General features: G+C 41.9%; 1 protein-coding gene across 6 annotated transcripts in view; it reads left to right on the top strand.

Moving 5' to 3' along the window:
* LOC127579804 (fas-binding factor 1) overlaps positions 1-15,418 on the top strand; it is an 83,855-nt gene that overhangs the window by 3,169 nt on the left and 65,268 nt on the right. For all 6 annotated transcript variants that reach the window (XR_007957728.1, XM_052032748.1, XM_052032752.1 and 3 more), the window contains exons 2-7: positions 1,713-1,847; positions 4,480-4,507; positions 6,094-6,135; positions 12,200-12,290; positions 12,543-12,603; positions 13,441-13,491. Coding sequence is in view for 5 of the 6 variants with exons in the window: in XM_052032748.1 (XP_051888708.1) it covers positions 1,845-1,847; positions 4,480-4,507; positions 6,094-6,135; positions 12,200-12,290; positions 12,543-12,603; positions 13,441-13,491 (276 nt within the window). In the remaining variant the exon portion in view is untranslated. The remainder of the gene's footprint in view (positions 1-1,712; positions 1,848-4,479; positions 4,508-6,093; positions 6,136-12,199; positions 12,291-12,542; positions 12,604-13,440; positions 13,492-15,418) is intronic.

The following is a 15,418-nucleotide window of genomic DNA, read 5'->3' as shown; positions in this document are numbered from 1 at the left end:
GGGGTCCAGTCAGGCAAAAAGGGCCCCATGTAGTGATTAAGCCCCAGGATGGTCAAAGAGTATGAAAGGGTTTTTGAGAATCTTTTAAATGTATGTGACAACTAGAATCAAAAACTGTTCACATAGATTTAAATGATTGCAAATAAAGCAATACTTACAATTAAAAAAAGCACATTTAATTGAAAACATTGAAATGAAGTAAATAAAACACCTGGTGACTCAAGGGACTGCAGATGCTGGAATCTGGAAGGAAAAAACTGCTGGAGGAACTCAGTGGGCCAGGCAGCATCTGTGGAGGGAAAGGAATGGTTGACATTTCAGGTCGAGACCCTGCATCGTGACTGGGAGTGTAGAGGGAAGATAGCCAGGTGAGAGGTGAGAGGGAAGAGCGTGATAGGGGCTGGTAGGTGATAGGTGGAACCAGATAAGAAGATAAATGGACAGATGGAGTCTTATGGGGGGGTGGGAGGAGAGGCTGGAAGGTGATAAGTGGAACTGGCTAAGTGAGGGATGATGAGCAGATGAAACCAGATGGGGGAGGGGATAGGAAGGGTAGGTCGAGGGAGAAGACACCCAGGTGGACGTGTGTGTGGGTGATGGGGAGATGGAACTGGGTGGGGAAGGAAAATGAATCTAGTGGCGGTGGGGGGGGGGGGGGATGGAAATGGTGAACAAAGGAAGAGAGAACCTAGGTGGATAGGTAGGAGTGGGAAAGAAATACAGTGAGTGTTGGTTACCTGAAACTGGAAAATTCAATGTTCACACCACTGGGTTGTAGTCTACCCAAGTTGTTCCTAAGATATTGGTCATAGGTCTTATTTGCTACCTGTGAGACCATGCTATGAACTTGTGTATGTAAAAATGTTGGATACGAGTTTCTTTTATGTAGTCTTTAAATTCTTAAAACTTCACAATGCTTAAAATTGAATTATTTTTGGCGTAGTTTACACAAGTATGCCTTTTAGTGCTCTGCATGTCCCACGGCAGTAGGATGGATTTCCAATTGGCATTGAACTCCAGGGAAAATACAATCTTTCGATCAGTCTATGAATAATGTCGAGACATTAGAATATGTTTGTTACGTTTCTGAAGACTGGATATTAAATGATTTGCTGCCATCGCTAGGCTTGGCTCCACTCCTAAGATCTATGTCCCTGCATGATAAATATAAAAAGTAGCCAGGACAGTTGCAATATGTGACATAATGCATATAGTTCCGTGCAATGTATCACACTGGAAGTGTGACATGGTTATTGGCCGCTTGCTATTACATTCTTTCTTTCAGCTTTTTTAAAATTGTATGTGTATCACAAAAGTATGTTCGAGGTTTGACAGCTGTGGTGCTAAATACGGTAAACCAAAATTCCCCAGATAAGTGAAAACAGAAACAAAAAGTGCTGGGGATACTCAGCGAGTCAGGCGGCATCTGTGTGGAGAGAAGCAGTTGATGTTTTGGATCAATGACCCTTCTGATGAATGATGAGGCCAGTGGCAGAGCAGGCTGTCAGTTTGTTCAAGAATAATTGTACTGAAGCGTTAACCCTGTTTCTGTCTCCAGAGACGCTGATTGACCTTCTGCATATCTGTGCTTTTGTTTTTCTGGATTTTCAGCGTCTGCAGTTTTTAACCTTGATTTCCTCAGATAACTATTGTTTTATGTTTTAAAATGCTACGAACTCAAATCGTTTTTTCATTTGGTTTCCTTTGAACAGATGAGTTGGTGGATCCCTTTTGACGTTAATACAAGCTTTGGATTCTGACAAGACTCATGCATATTTCGAATCTCCTTGCAGCAAGGGGTGCTGATTATACTTACACAAGCTTGGTTTTGAAATTGATCAGATATGGTGAGTTGGGGAGTTATCCTTTGTGATGATCGTTCTATTTGGGTTGAAACAATAGCACTATCTTGTGAAATAGAATTGGAATTTAAATTTCAGATTTTGTTCGGCATTAGAGTGAACTGTTTTTTGTACATGGCATGTGGGTGTCAATGGAAGTCGAGCATTGATTGACCATCCCTAATTGCCCTTGGGAGGATGATGGTGATGGTGCCTTCTTGAACACCTACAGTCTTTTTGTTGAAGGCACTCCCACTGTTTTGTTGGGTAAGGAGTTCCAGGAAACAGACCTCATGGTGGTGAAGGAATGGCAATATATGTCCAGGTAAGACTGACGTGTGATTTGGAAGGGAATCTGCAGGTGGTGGTGTTTCCTGGGACTTTCTGTCCTTGTCCTTCTTTGTGGTAGAAGGGTTGGATTTGGGAGGTATTGATGGGAATAGTCTAGATGACTAACTTTTATAGACCTAGGGTTATTAAATCTTTCTCTATCAGGGTGCAAAAAGAATGGCTGTCTCCATCTTGCATTTGAATAGGACAGGGTTTGTCAAGCTGAGGTATTCTATAGAGTCATATATTGACCAAACTGGTGAGGACATAACAAGGATATCAGTAAACCACATGGGTTCTTGCAACAATCTCATAGTTTCACGTTCACTGTTTTCTCTCAGATTTGTTTACTGTAATGAACTTCAGTTCCTTTGAATTCAGAAAAAGAATATTTTTTGTTAAGCAAGGGTTACAGAAACAAGGTGGTAGGTTGGTTAACTCCATAGAGGAAGATACCGGAGGAGGTTGTTTCTTTTCTGGTCCTTGGGTTAGAGTTAATGGAGGAGCAGAAGGCTTTGACTTCCTTTGAATCCTCACCTCAAACGTCGCCATAATTGTGAGTGAGCAGTATCTCTACAGACTTCTGCAGAACAGGGAAGAAATGTTGAAAAACCTCAAAACAAATATTGCGATTAATGTTTTTGAAGCCAAGCAAAACATTGGTGGATTTGACAAACCTGGCATCAGTTTGAAAAGGTGTTGATCATCCAGTGCCCAGTGTCAAGAGTATGATAGTGGGTGGATTAGATGAGGGGTAAAGAGCACAGCTGCTCCTCCCACACAAAGAATTCTGATTATCTGATAGTCCCCTGGAATGGGATGAGAATATCCCAGATACTGGCGTTGCCAGTCCAGGTGAGTTTCACACCTTGAATTTCTCCTGTGATGGTGACTCCCCTTCCTCAGTCCACACCATTCCATCCATGACGTCCTCCCATTTGCTGAGATGAGATATCTTTATTAGTCACATGTACATCGAAACACACAGTGAAATGCATATTTTTGCGTAGAGTGTTCTGGGGGCAGCCCGCAAGTGTTGCCACGTTTCCGGCGCCAACATAGCATGCCCACAACTTCTTAACCCGTACGTCTTTGGAATGTGGGAGGAAACCCACGCAGACACGGGGAGGACGTACAAACTCCTTACAGACAGCGGCGGGAATCGAACCTGAGTCGCCGGTGCTGTAAAGCGTTACGCTAACCACTACACTACCGTGCCTGCCTGGTAGTGCTCCCCAGCATTGTGCTATTTAGATAAAGAAGCTTGAGTTTCAGTGTTGTCACCCCAGGTCTGCAGACAACCTTCCTCACTATCCACAACTCACTTATGTGTTGTATGCAGACTTACGAATCAGCCAAGCTACATTTTCATCTGAATCATTTATATATGTCATAAACAACAGAGGTCCCAGTACTGATCCTTGTGGAACACCACTTTTGAGCAAGTCTTGACAACAGGCCGGGCCCATGATGATTCAGCCCACTATGTTTCTTCTTCAACTTATTAAAATGCTCAAGCATTTTATCGGTTTCATTCCACTTTAGTGAAGCTAGGGCAACTTTGTTCAGAGCAATTAGAAGAATTAGGGTATTATGCGGTAACTCGTCAGAAGACACATTTTATGATCAGGATGCTCAACTTTGAACTCATCTCGCACAATAGTGGTGTCACACAACATGATGAAGGATGCTCCCTGTGTCAAGGTGGGAATTGGCAATAGTCAATTTGCAAGTGGCCTATGCATCGGGTAGATTGGTGAAAGTAGGTTAATCCCTTTTTTTTGTGTAGATTTCTGCAACCTCGAGTGACCTTAGAAAGCTCAATTCCCTTGCAGAATCATGGCAACTAACTGAAGAAATTAACTGGCAACTAATCTAAAAGTAATGAATGATTCCTTTAAATAGTACTGGTGGGGGAGTCCTTCCTGTGTCTGAATACACTCAGTTGCTTAAGACTAGAAGAGGCTGATGCATTATGTGCTATGGTCCACCATGGAAATGCTGATGTCAAATCAGCATAGGTTGCTGATTGATTTCATAATCTGCCCAATTCTGTATATTCCAGTAGGCATCTACCATGCATTCACCAGTGCCCTCACCACTGTATCTCTGCAGGATTGGCCCCACACACCTCCATGCTTATGTGCCATTGAAATGAATTTTGTGCAGCATATCTTTTAAAGATTCCCTAGTTTTAATGTTTTTATATGTTTCCAACTCTTCTTTCCTATAGAAGTTTTTCTTTTATATTCTTAAGGCTTTATACTTTGAAAGTAAAATGTGAATGAACAAGCTCTTTGTATTTCAGGGATCAAAACAGAAGAAAGGTTTTCGAGGTAAGTAACAATATGTCTTCTGATTTTGTTCACTTGGTTTAAAAACGGAAAGCCTTTGTCAGAAGCATTTACACATCATTGACCACAGAGAGCCGAGTGTTTATTGGAGTGATCACGGTTGTAGCATTGACTTTGAACCACCATGGAAGTGAACCTAGAGGATTGGCTGGGTACATTGGAATAAGAGAGTAAAACTTGACCTTGGCTCCTCCTTCAGTGAAATTGCTTTGCAACTTCACAAGTATAAAAAACCAATGATGAACAGCTATTCTGAGATGTAACATCAAATATGCAACTGTTTAAAGTGGAATGGGAGGCTAACGGGAAGTCAGATCCAATCAGATTTCCATTCCTTCCCCCCCCCCCCACCACCACCCCCCCAACCTCACATTAGTGTCTAGTGATTTTTATTGTAAATCCTAGATCAGCACATTTCCCCACCTGCCCTTTTTAAGCCTAGATGCTTGCTTGCTTAAATTTCTTTGACTCAAAAGGTATTTGCCACGTTTCCTATTTGAAGAGTGTTTCTGGTGCAGAAAATTGATTCCTTTTTTCTGGCAGTGTCCAACTACTGTGCAAAAATATATCTTCTGAACTGGGTTTATGTTTATGTTTAATGTGCAACATTCACTTCATTAATAGCCTCAAACAAGAAACCCAACCCCTAGGTACCTGTCCATTGTGAAATTGCCAAATGTCTCAGAATCGTAGATTGATTTTGCAGATGGAGGTCATTTAGCCCAACATTCCATCAGTTTGATCCCCATACTTTCTCAAATGTTTGTCCAATTTCCTTTTGAAGGCACTGATTGATTTCCACCACATACATGCAGCAAATTCCACATCCCTACTTTCTGCATAATAAAGTTTTTCCTCCAATAGCCCTTGTCTCTTTGGCCCAAGATTTTAACTTTGTCCTCTGATCCTTGAACCATCCACTAATGGGAATGCCTTCTCTCTGCTTAAACCTATCATGGTCTTCAACACATCTACCAAACCTCCTCTCATCCTTCTAATCTCAAGCTCGGAAACTATCCCAGTGGTGCTTTCCGGCCCCATATCTGGGCCCTTCACATTCTCCCGAAAGCTAGGTAACCAGAACTGGACACCAAGCTCAAACTGCAACCTAACCAGTGGTTTATGGAGTTCCAACATAATTTCCCTTCTTTTATACTCTGTACTTCTATTGATGACTATCAGGATCCCATATGCTTGACTCTGTCAATACACCTCATTGCAATTGAGTACATAGTTGTAAAGAAGGTATTTGCAGAGTTAGGTGGAAGGATGAGGGGAGGAGTATAGATTAGATAGCTCAGAGAGAGAAGAGACACAATGGGAAAATTACCTCTCTCTATACTGTGTAGGTATATGCCTTTATTGTAAAGCAAGCAAGGACGGAAAGTATTGGTTTATTATTGTCACTTGTACCAAGGTACAGTGAAAAACTTGTCTTGCCTACTGATCGTACAGGTCAATTCATTACACAGTGCAGTTACATTGAGTTAGTACGGAGTGCATTGAGGTAGTACAGGCAAAAAGAATATTATATTAATGGTACCACCATGCATCTTTTTTCTCCCCAGAGTCGATCGATGATGTTCTGGATGACCTGCTCGGGGATGATGGTAACTTGGTCCAAATGGTTTCATTATACATATTTGCTTGCTTTATTCTTTTAATGGTTAATGGCAGACACATCCGTCCAGCTGCTTAGTCACAGGATTGTAGAGATATTTTGTGTGACAGAGAGCCGATTGAAGAAATTTTGTTTGGTTTAATTGGGGAAAAGAAAACCCAGTGATTAATGCAGAGAGTGCAGGCCATCATATTGAAGAGTTACAACACAGAAAAGATGTGAAACATTAATGGAGATTTGATGCACATTGAATAATTTCAGAGAGGAATAACTTGGGATAGAGGAAGGCCCAATTTGGGGGAAAAAAAACAAGATGCTGGAGGAACTGAGCAGGTCAGGCAGCATCCGTAGAGAAAAGCAGACGATCAACTTTTCGGGTCAGGACACTTCTTTGGGATTTTCTGACCTGATGAGTTCCTCCCGCATTGTGTTGTTTTTTCATCTAGATTCCAGCATCTGCAGTCCTTTGTTTCTCTAGGCCCGATTTGAAGCCCTGGGAAAGAAAGAGCAGGTGATAGAACAGTGAGGGCCAGCTTAAACACACTGAATGTGCAGAGAAAAATAGCATATTATTTGATCAGCTTAATAATGGCTATCTACTGCTTTCAAGTTTCTGAATTTTCTGCTTTCAAGTTTCTGACACAAAATTACCTATAGAATTTCTGTTTGCCTGATTAAAAGTCTATGCACTATCCTCATAGGGGCTCATTATGCTTATCAAATCTCCAGAGTGTAGAAGCAAGTTGTTAGAGCCCAGATTTACAACCATATATGTGGTTACAGAAGGGATCTATTCAGCCTCTCATCTAGGTGCTAGCTCTGCTGAAACAATCCAAAACTTGTTCTGCATTGTTCTCCATCACCCTGCATTGCTCTAAATTACCATCTACACTATTTACTTTCCTTTAAAATTGGTTGTATCTATATCTCAATCACCTGCTGTGCCAAAACACTTCATGTACCAGTACCGAACTCTGCCTAAAGGAATTTCTCTTTACTGTTCTCCCCATTCTAAAGCCTAGAACTTGGATCCAACAGCACAAAAAAAAGTTTTTTCAATGCTATGCAATCTGAGGTTGATTTTACTCAAAGTGAATTCCAATTACAATCATTCCTGGGTGCAGTTTTGACCTATGTGAAATTATTTCAGGTACTTCTAGTCAGTCCCCATGCTAGTGTATGGGGCCTACACAGCATCAGATGTATATGCAAAGATATATTGTCAGCATTGCATCTTTGACCCAAGATTAAAACTGGACTTCCCACAATGAGAGAACGACTGTTACACTCCAGATACAAAACCTGCTGATGTCCCAGTGAGACATAAGTTAAAGTGATTCCATTTTGACTGATGTTTTAATCACAACATCTGATTAGTATTTCAGTGGTCAAATAATTGTATTGCTGTTTTTCCTCGTTCTGTCATTGTTTGCAGCCTTTTTATTTTAAGCACCTCAGTAGATCATGCTACGATCTCACACCTGGCAGTGGCACAGGGCTACTTATGGCATGGAACTTCATTAGAGTAGTGGGTTGCGTGAGAGGCGACCACAAGCACTGACGATTGCATTGTCATCTCCTATCTTCATGACATTCTTTGATGCAGCTACTCTGTGGCTGCCTTGGAAGGAGGTCCTTTAAGGTTTGACAACTCTGCCTGTGCACAACTTGTCAATAATGCGACACTTGTGATGATTCTCTGCAGCTCCTGTAGGGACACGTGTGTGTGCGTCTTGGGACTTGCCACATTATTTGCAGTAGGAACAACAACAGTGTATGTTTGATGGCCCTTGAAACTGATTCACATTTATTTTGAGGGGGACCTGAATTGATAGTTTTTCTGCACCCAAGTGGATCATCCTATGTAGAGTAAATGTAATTTAAAATCTTTGGCTGGACAAATGAATCCAGATCTAGAGAGACTATCATGCAGCACGTGTCTATTAAATGCTAAATGATTGATTTTGAATGGAAAATTGTTATTAAACATTAATACAAATAATAGGGCACAGGGCACATTGCGCATATTGAGAACTTCATTCAGGCACTTCCACACGCTTGGTAAGCCTACATAGTGAACACATTGAGTCTGCACAGATAATGTCAATTGCCATCAAACGTTCTGTTGGAGCTCACATTGTAGAAGTAAATGATGGATATGTAATTAACAATCAGGTGGGTCCGTGCACAGGTAAACTGTTCATAAAAGCAGAGACATGGCCTGGATCTACCCTATTTAAGGAGATCAACTATCACTTGCAAGTTATTTGGGGGAGACAGTTGCAGATCAAAGCACTTTATTGAGGAAACATGCAGACTCACTGGGAACATTGGGCTAAGTTCAAGGGTCCTTACTTAGGAGGGGAAGGCTGAAGGAGGGGAAGAGGATAAAGGGCTGGGGCTAGAAGATCCCATCCCTTAGTAGCTTACCTCCAACCTTCCATGGAGAATTTCAAGGTTACGGTTTTTTTAAGGCAGTGGCAAATAAGATCTGCCCTTTGCCCACAGCTGCAAACTGGACATCAAGGGTCCTCGGTACTTGAGTGAGAAATTCCAGTAGAGACTAGATTATGGGCTTCCCAAGCATTCAAAAGGTTGTAGATTGGATTTCTGGCTCTCTGGGCCCCACATGTGAACCTAAAGCTTGTCACGAACTGCAAAGAGCCATGGAAAGAACATTCCAATCCTTGAACATTCAGGTGGTATGTGACCACCAACAAAAACCCCTTATTGTTACTGCCATATAAGTAGGGAGCATGTATGACTCTTCCTTCCTCTGGTCAGTCACTGTGCCAGATGTAGGAATGTTTCTGTAGAGAAGGGAGTTCCTCATGTGAATCCAGGCTGCTGGTTATAGATCAACATTATAACCAAAGACACTGGTTAACTTTGGAGAATGTCAAAATGAGGTTATGGTGTTTGGATTGATCAGGCTGTCCTCTGCAGAGAGTGCATCATGCTTTGTTATCTTTTGCTGCATGCCACATAATTTTGCTGTAATTAGTGCACATCCCTCGCAACAGCAGGAGTAGGAGCAGGTGGGGTTGAGGATGACGGCTGACTGTGATGGAGAGATGCTCTCTTTGAATATGCTGTTGTATCATGAAAATTCTCTTGAGGACTCTGCTCCACAGGGTATATTCACAAGCAATAAGAAGGTCTGTGCCACAGTGCAGTCCTGTAATACTTGAAGGACACTGAGGAAAACTGCTTACTTGCCCCTTTGAATGCAGTAGGACTTGACTAGGACTCAAGTTCCCAATTGTCTCTTAGAGTGCAGTCCACATTACAAGGATGGAAGCAACCAACTTGCCTGGGAGTGGAGTCCCAGAGGCTCAAAACAATGCTCTATCCCATTATGACAATAATTGCTGCTGCACTGTATTCCAAGAATGCAGAGGAACACAAGAAAATAGCAGGAGTAGGCCACTCGGCCCCTCAAGCCTACCCCACCATTCAGTATGATCATGGCTGATCTATGCTGTGCTCAACTCCTCTTCCGTCCGGTTCCCCATAATCCTTAATTCCTTGATCTATCAAATACTTACCTATGCCCATCTTAAATATATCTAATGATCTGGCCTCTGTCACCCTCTGGGATAGAGGATTCCAGAGATCCTCTGAGAGAAGAGATGTCATCTTCCACTGTGACAACAGTGCACCATTAATGCTACAGCAGTCTTCATTGTACACTTAAATGGCAGCAACATGAAAGCTAAACACAAAATTGCTCCACCATCAGTACCAGTGGACATGTGAACCCCTTCAAGTGGCACACTAAGTTAAACCAAACATTGAAACTTTACTTTCCTTGCTGTGTGCTTGCTCATTCTCTGTGTTGCAGTTGGACCCATAAGAACAACTATCTGAGTATTCTCCACGTAAGCACTGTGGTAGGTTTGGAAGAGGTTTTGGCAGCATAAGTGGAAAGTAGCCATTCTGTACCAGCCATGTAAATACCGTAGCTACAAGGGCAAGGTATCCTGCAATGAACAGCTTTCATCCTGCCACTCAAAATCTTCTCACAATCTAAAACCATGAATCAAGAGGGTGACAGACTACTCTCGACTTGCCTGGATGAGTGCGGGCTCCAACAACTCGTAAGAAGCACCACACCTTCCATTTCTAAGCAGCCCACTTGATTGGTCACTCTTCCTAACCTAAACATTCATTCCTGATATCACTGGCACACAGTGGCTGCAGTGTGTACCCCCTATAAAATCAATCGTAGTTACTTGCCAAGGCTGCTCTGATAGCGCCTCCCAACCTGCAACCTATACAACCAAGGACAAGAGGCGCATGGGAACACCACCACCTACATGTTTGCCTCTAAGTTGCACACCATTCTGATTTGGAAATATATTGCTGTTCCTTGATTGTTGTGGTGTGTAAACCCTGGAACTCTCTCCCCAACAGTGCCTCTTCCAGAAGGGCAGCATCATTTCAAGAAGGCAGCTCACCACCACCTTCTCAAGGGCAGTTTAGTGTGGGCAATTAATTGCTGACCTTGGCAGCGATGCCTTGATCCCAACAAATGAATAAATAAAAACGAAAGTGATTTTCCTGCAACTTCTACCTGTGCCAAGGAATTGAGAAATAAAAAATCCCTTTACTGACTTATTTTCTGCGCTTTTTTTTGCCCATTAGTGACCATTTCAATCGCACCACCACCACAAATTAAAATCAAACCAGGCAATTCATCATTAACGCTTTTAGGTATCACTTAACAATGTTGCTGTGCAATCATTCACAAATCACCTTTGTGCCTGCCTTCCAAATACCTTTCGTGTACCCTGAGGATGTTTTGTGATTTGGAGTCAAACATCTAGTTACTTACCTACCTTGCCAACAGCCTTTAAAGGTGGAATATCAAGGCTTCCTTTCATGATGGGAGGAAACACTCATAAATGACTGAGTCACTCTTGGGAGATGCTTCTTCTGGTTTGTAGCTGTGGTCACCTGTTGTAAGTGATCTTCTCTTGCAGGACAGAGAAAAGACTTAGGGAATGTGGTTCAGTGTGTATAGATGAAATGGTTGAATAGCTCTAAGTGAGACATGTATATGAGTTTTGGAACATTGGTAAGTGTGAAAATACAGCACTGCTAGTGGCAATTGGGAATTTATGGCAACCTCCACTCATTTTGTCCAGATCAATAAGGTCATTAAGCTCTTTTGAAATTAGGACCAGGTCCCAGATGCCTCACTCACAGCAGTGAGCTCTCTTGCTACCTCCTCCTATTTCCTTTTCTTCTCAGCCTAAGGGACCAGGAATGGTGCAGGGAGTGGGCCAGCCTGCTAAGCTGCACCATGTAGTTTGCACACGCTCGATGACTCCAGTAGTCAGCTGCCCTTAGGAGCTGGAAACTGGCATCAGTTAGTGCTTACTGATTTCAACAGGTGCATGAAACTACTCACACTTAATATATAATAAAGGTGAAATGATTGCAAGTATGATTCAAATACACGCATGCTTTTCTTGCACAGTTGTTGCGTTTCTCCATGTGAAATTGTCTCTGCCACGAGACCATCCATTTTATTGACCAGTTTGCATTCCAGAAGCACACAGAAGAACTACTTAATTTAGTAAAATCATGCAACTTGCCAGTTATACAGTCCCTTTGTTGGAAGGAAACAACTTGTACACCACCTTTCATGACATTAGGATTATCAAAGGGATTAACAGCAAATGAAGTGTGGTCACTGCTGTGAGGTATTGATTTTTGGGACATAGAGGGTGGTCTGTTTGGACCTCAGCCAATGAGAGCAAAAAAATTAAATGAGTACAGAGACTCCATTGTCAATTAAATTGAGATGAGAAAGGACAATCTTCCAGTTGAGTTTAAAAAATAAATTGTGCCTCTACATTGGCGAATCACATTACTGCTTTACATTGCTGTCTATGGTAACTCCTAACTAGTTGTTGGGAACCCTGCAATTTCAACTACATCTCCTGAGTTGGGATGACAAAATAATTCAAAGGATTGTATTTAACTAATGGTTTGAGAAGGTACTGGAGTATCAACTGTTTTATTTCTGGAACTTTGTTTTGCAGACAGATCTTCCAGAAAATCTGCTTTCCCAACAATACAATCAGGAAGTGTCCCCAGGAGATCGGCTACCATGACATCCAGAACCAACAAAAAGTACGGGTTAGCAGCCTGACTGACTGCAGGAATAATAACTATGCTGTGTGAATATTTGCATTGTGCGGAGACCGCTTTAATGGGTTTTGAAAGCTTAATTTTAGCTTTCAAGTAGCAATGGAATGTACTCAAACAGAAACACTATTGCCAAATACTGTTGTCCCTACTATAGAAATGTATACTGTAACTAAAACCATGGGGGGATCTCCCTTATATTTGGCGATTAATGCAGTAGGTGTTGTTCTTTTTCAGATCATTGCTGGATGATGACTTTTTTAATAAATTAGCACAGGAGGCTGGCAAGGACAACGATGTGAGTGTGTGTCTTTCTTTACTATTGCTTGGTTCACGCCTAGTAAGATTGAAACTCCCTAGTCGGGTCCCAAAGGTGCCAGACTAGTGCTGGACTAGAGACTAGACAGGATATCCGGACCACAGAAATTGCACCGATCACCTTTCCCTGAACAGGAGAACTGTTCTTTTTAATTATAGTCAGTCCCCAGGTCATATAAGGGTTCCGAGAACTGTCTGTATCTAATGTAGTTTCTTATTGAGATATATGTTCAGCCGTGATTGTATTGAATGGGGGAGTAGGTTTGAAGGGCCAAATGGCTGATTCCTACTTTCTGTGCTTCAATGTCCCTATAATCAGAGTGCCATATGAGCTCAGAAGTTGCACCTTCTGGTGACGAGATGATGAGAAGGGTAAAATAGAATTGTGTTTTGAGATTGTTTTAGAAGATTGTATATACTAATTGTTTGACACTTTCAAGGCTATGTGGATTTTAACTGATCTATCATGAATCCTAATTCAGGGCAAGTTTTGTTCATTAAACTGCTTTGTGCTTTGAGAATAATCTGTCCAGTTAACTGACTTTGTGAGAATGAATTTCACACACTGTTTACTAATTAGGCAGTCTTTGGGACTCCATCAACTGTAGGAAGTTGAAATTTGAAACCCATCTGTACTCATCTATCATCCTCCCTCCCCCGAACTGATAGGATTTGGCCTGTGGAAGCCTTTAATAGAAATAGAAATGTATTTACAAATTGGGAATAAGTTGCTGACTTCTTGACAATAATGGAATAATTGGCTGAAGTAACAGCACAGAGCATTGTTTAAAGGACTTGCACTGTTTTCTTTCTGTAGGAATCTGAGATTTCAGAGGTTGATCACCAGGCCCTATTAGAAACAATGAAGGTAAGTTTATGTGTTACAAGTTATAATGGTTGCCCTGTGCCCTCTTTTATAGAACCTAGTGACTAAATGGATTCAGTTCTTGGTTTATCCACATCAATTGAGGCCTAAGATTACAATTCAATCCCATAGATACTCCCTGCTGCCATAATTACATATACTGTAGAACATAGAACATCACAGTACAGGGCCTTCGGCCCACGATGTTGTGCCGACATTTTATCCTGCTCTAAGATCTATCTAGCTCTTCCCTCCCACATAGCCCTCCATTTCTTTATCATTCATGTGTCTATCTAAGAGTCTCTTAAATGTCCCTAATGTATCTGCCCCCACAACCTCTGCCGGCAGTGTGTTCCACGCACCCACCACTCTGTGTAAAAAAAAACGTACTCCATATCGTTTTCAGTCTGAGTGGCACTCTGTTTGATTTTGTCTTGAACAGGCCAGTTTTTGAGCAGTGGGTAAAATGCAGAAACTGAACCTAGAGCAGAAAATTCAGGAATGCAAATGAGTATATGCCCAACAGTATATGCAAATCGAAGAATTAGAATAATGCTTTATGTAGAGAGTCTTTCCTGCCAGATCAACACAGTCAGTCACCCAACCTCCGCCCTAAACAAATTCTAACAACTAAAACGGTACAACATACATTCTGCCCCATAATTAGGTCTAGCTGTTCGTTTCCCTTTCCACAGGTGTGGTAATCTCCAGCAAAAAGCTTGACACCATCCAGCACAAAGCAGGCATCTGACTGATACCCCATCCATCATCCTAAACATTCATTCCCTCCTACTGGAGCACTGTGGCTACACTGTGTCGCCTGCAAAATGCATTGCTATTGCTTGCCCAGTCTATTCCAATGGCACCTCCCAAACCTGTGACCTCTATCACCAAGAAAGGCAAGGGCTTCACCACCTGTATTTTTCTCTCCAGGTCTCATACGATCCTGACATTGCTGTTCCTTCATTGTTGCAGGGTCTAAGTCTTGGAACTCCGGACCCGACAGCACTGTATCACTGAATACTATATCAGAAAGATTGCAGCAGTTTAGAAAGGCAGCTCTCCACTGCCTTCCAAAAGACAATTAGAGATGGGATTAAATGCTGGCCTTAACCAGTGACACCCAGACCCTGAAAAATGAATACATTTTTGCAAAAAAGTGAATCGCTCTCTGACTCCAAATTGTTCCTAGAAAACAGTCCATATCGTGGTTTTTTTGTAATGTGAACATGCATCATCTGCGCATCAGTCAAGAAACGCAAGTTGTAAAGAATATATTTTGTTTACCTTTCATCACATAAATTCCGTGAAAGTGAATTTTATTCCATATATCAAATTTTTGGTTAGTGATTTGTGAATTCTGTAAGGGTGAATTTCAGTGACCCAAACTGCTGTGGTGCAGGGGTCGCCTGTACACTCTGCTAGCCTGGGTGGGTGCATCTACAACAAAACCTGAAATTCAACACCATCAGGAACAAATTGACTCATGTGGTTGGTACCCAATCCACAGCCCTAAACATTCACTTGTTCCACTAGTGGATGAAGTGTGTATCACTTACATAATGCACCACAGTTAACACCGACTCCTATGCCCACAACCTCTACCACCTGGAACTACGAGTGCAACAGGTGCACGGGAGCAGAAAGATTTCCTCCAAGTCCCACACTTTCTGTCCTGAAAACTTATCACTATTGCTGGCTCTAATTTCTACCCAAAAACAATTAATGGATTACAGCAGTTCTGGATTAAAGTTCTGGATTAATGGATTAAAGCAGCTAATCATTTGGGGCGGACTTTTAAGTGTAGGTCTGCACTGAATACAAAATTCTCCACTGTGGCTTCTTCCCCTTTTCCAGCTCAAATCCTTATCTCTTCAGATGTTTATTCCTCCAAATTTAGCACTAATGTCAAAAGTGCAGCGCTATTATC

The sequence above is a fragment of the Pristis pectinata genome, chromosome 18 (genome assembly GCF_009764475.1).
Source record: "Pristis pectinata isolate sPriPec2 chromosome 18, sPriPec2.1.pri, whole genome shotgun sequence".
In the NCBI taxonomy this organism is placed as follows: Eukaryota; Metazoa; Chordata; class Chondrichthyes; order Rhinopristiformes; family Pristidae; genus Pristis; species Pristis pectinata.
Note: the sequence above shows the minus strand (reverse complement) of the source record. Positions and strands in the feature narration are given on the sequence as shown.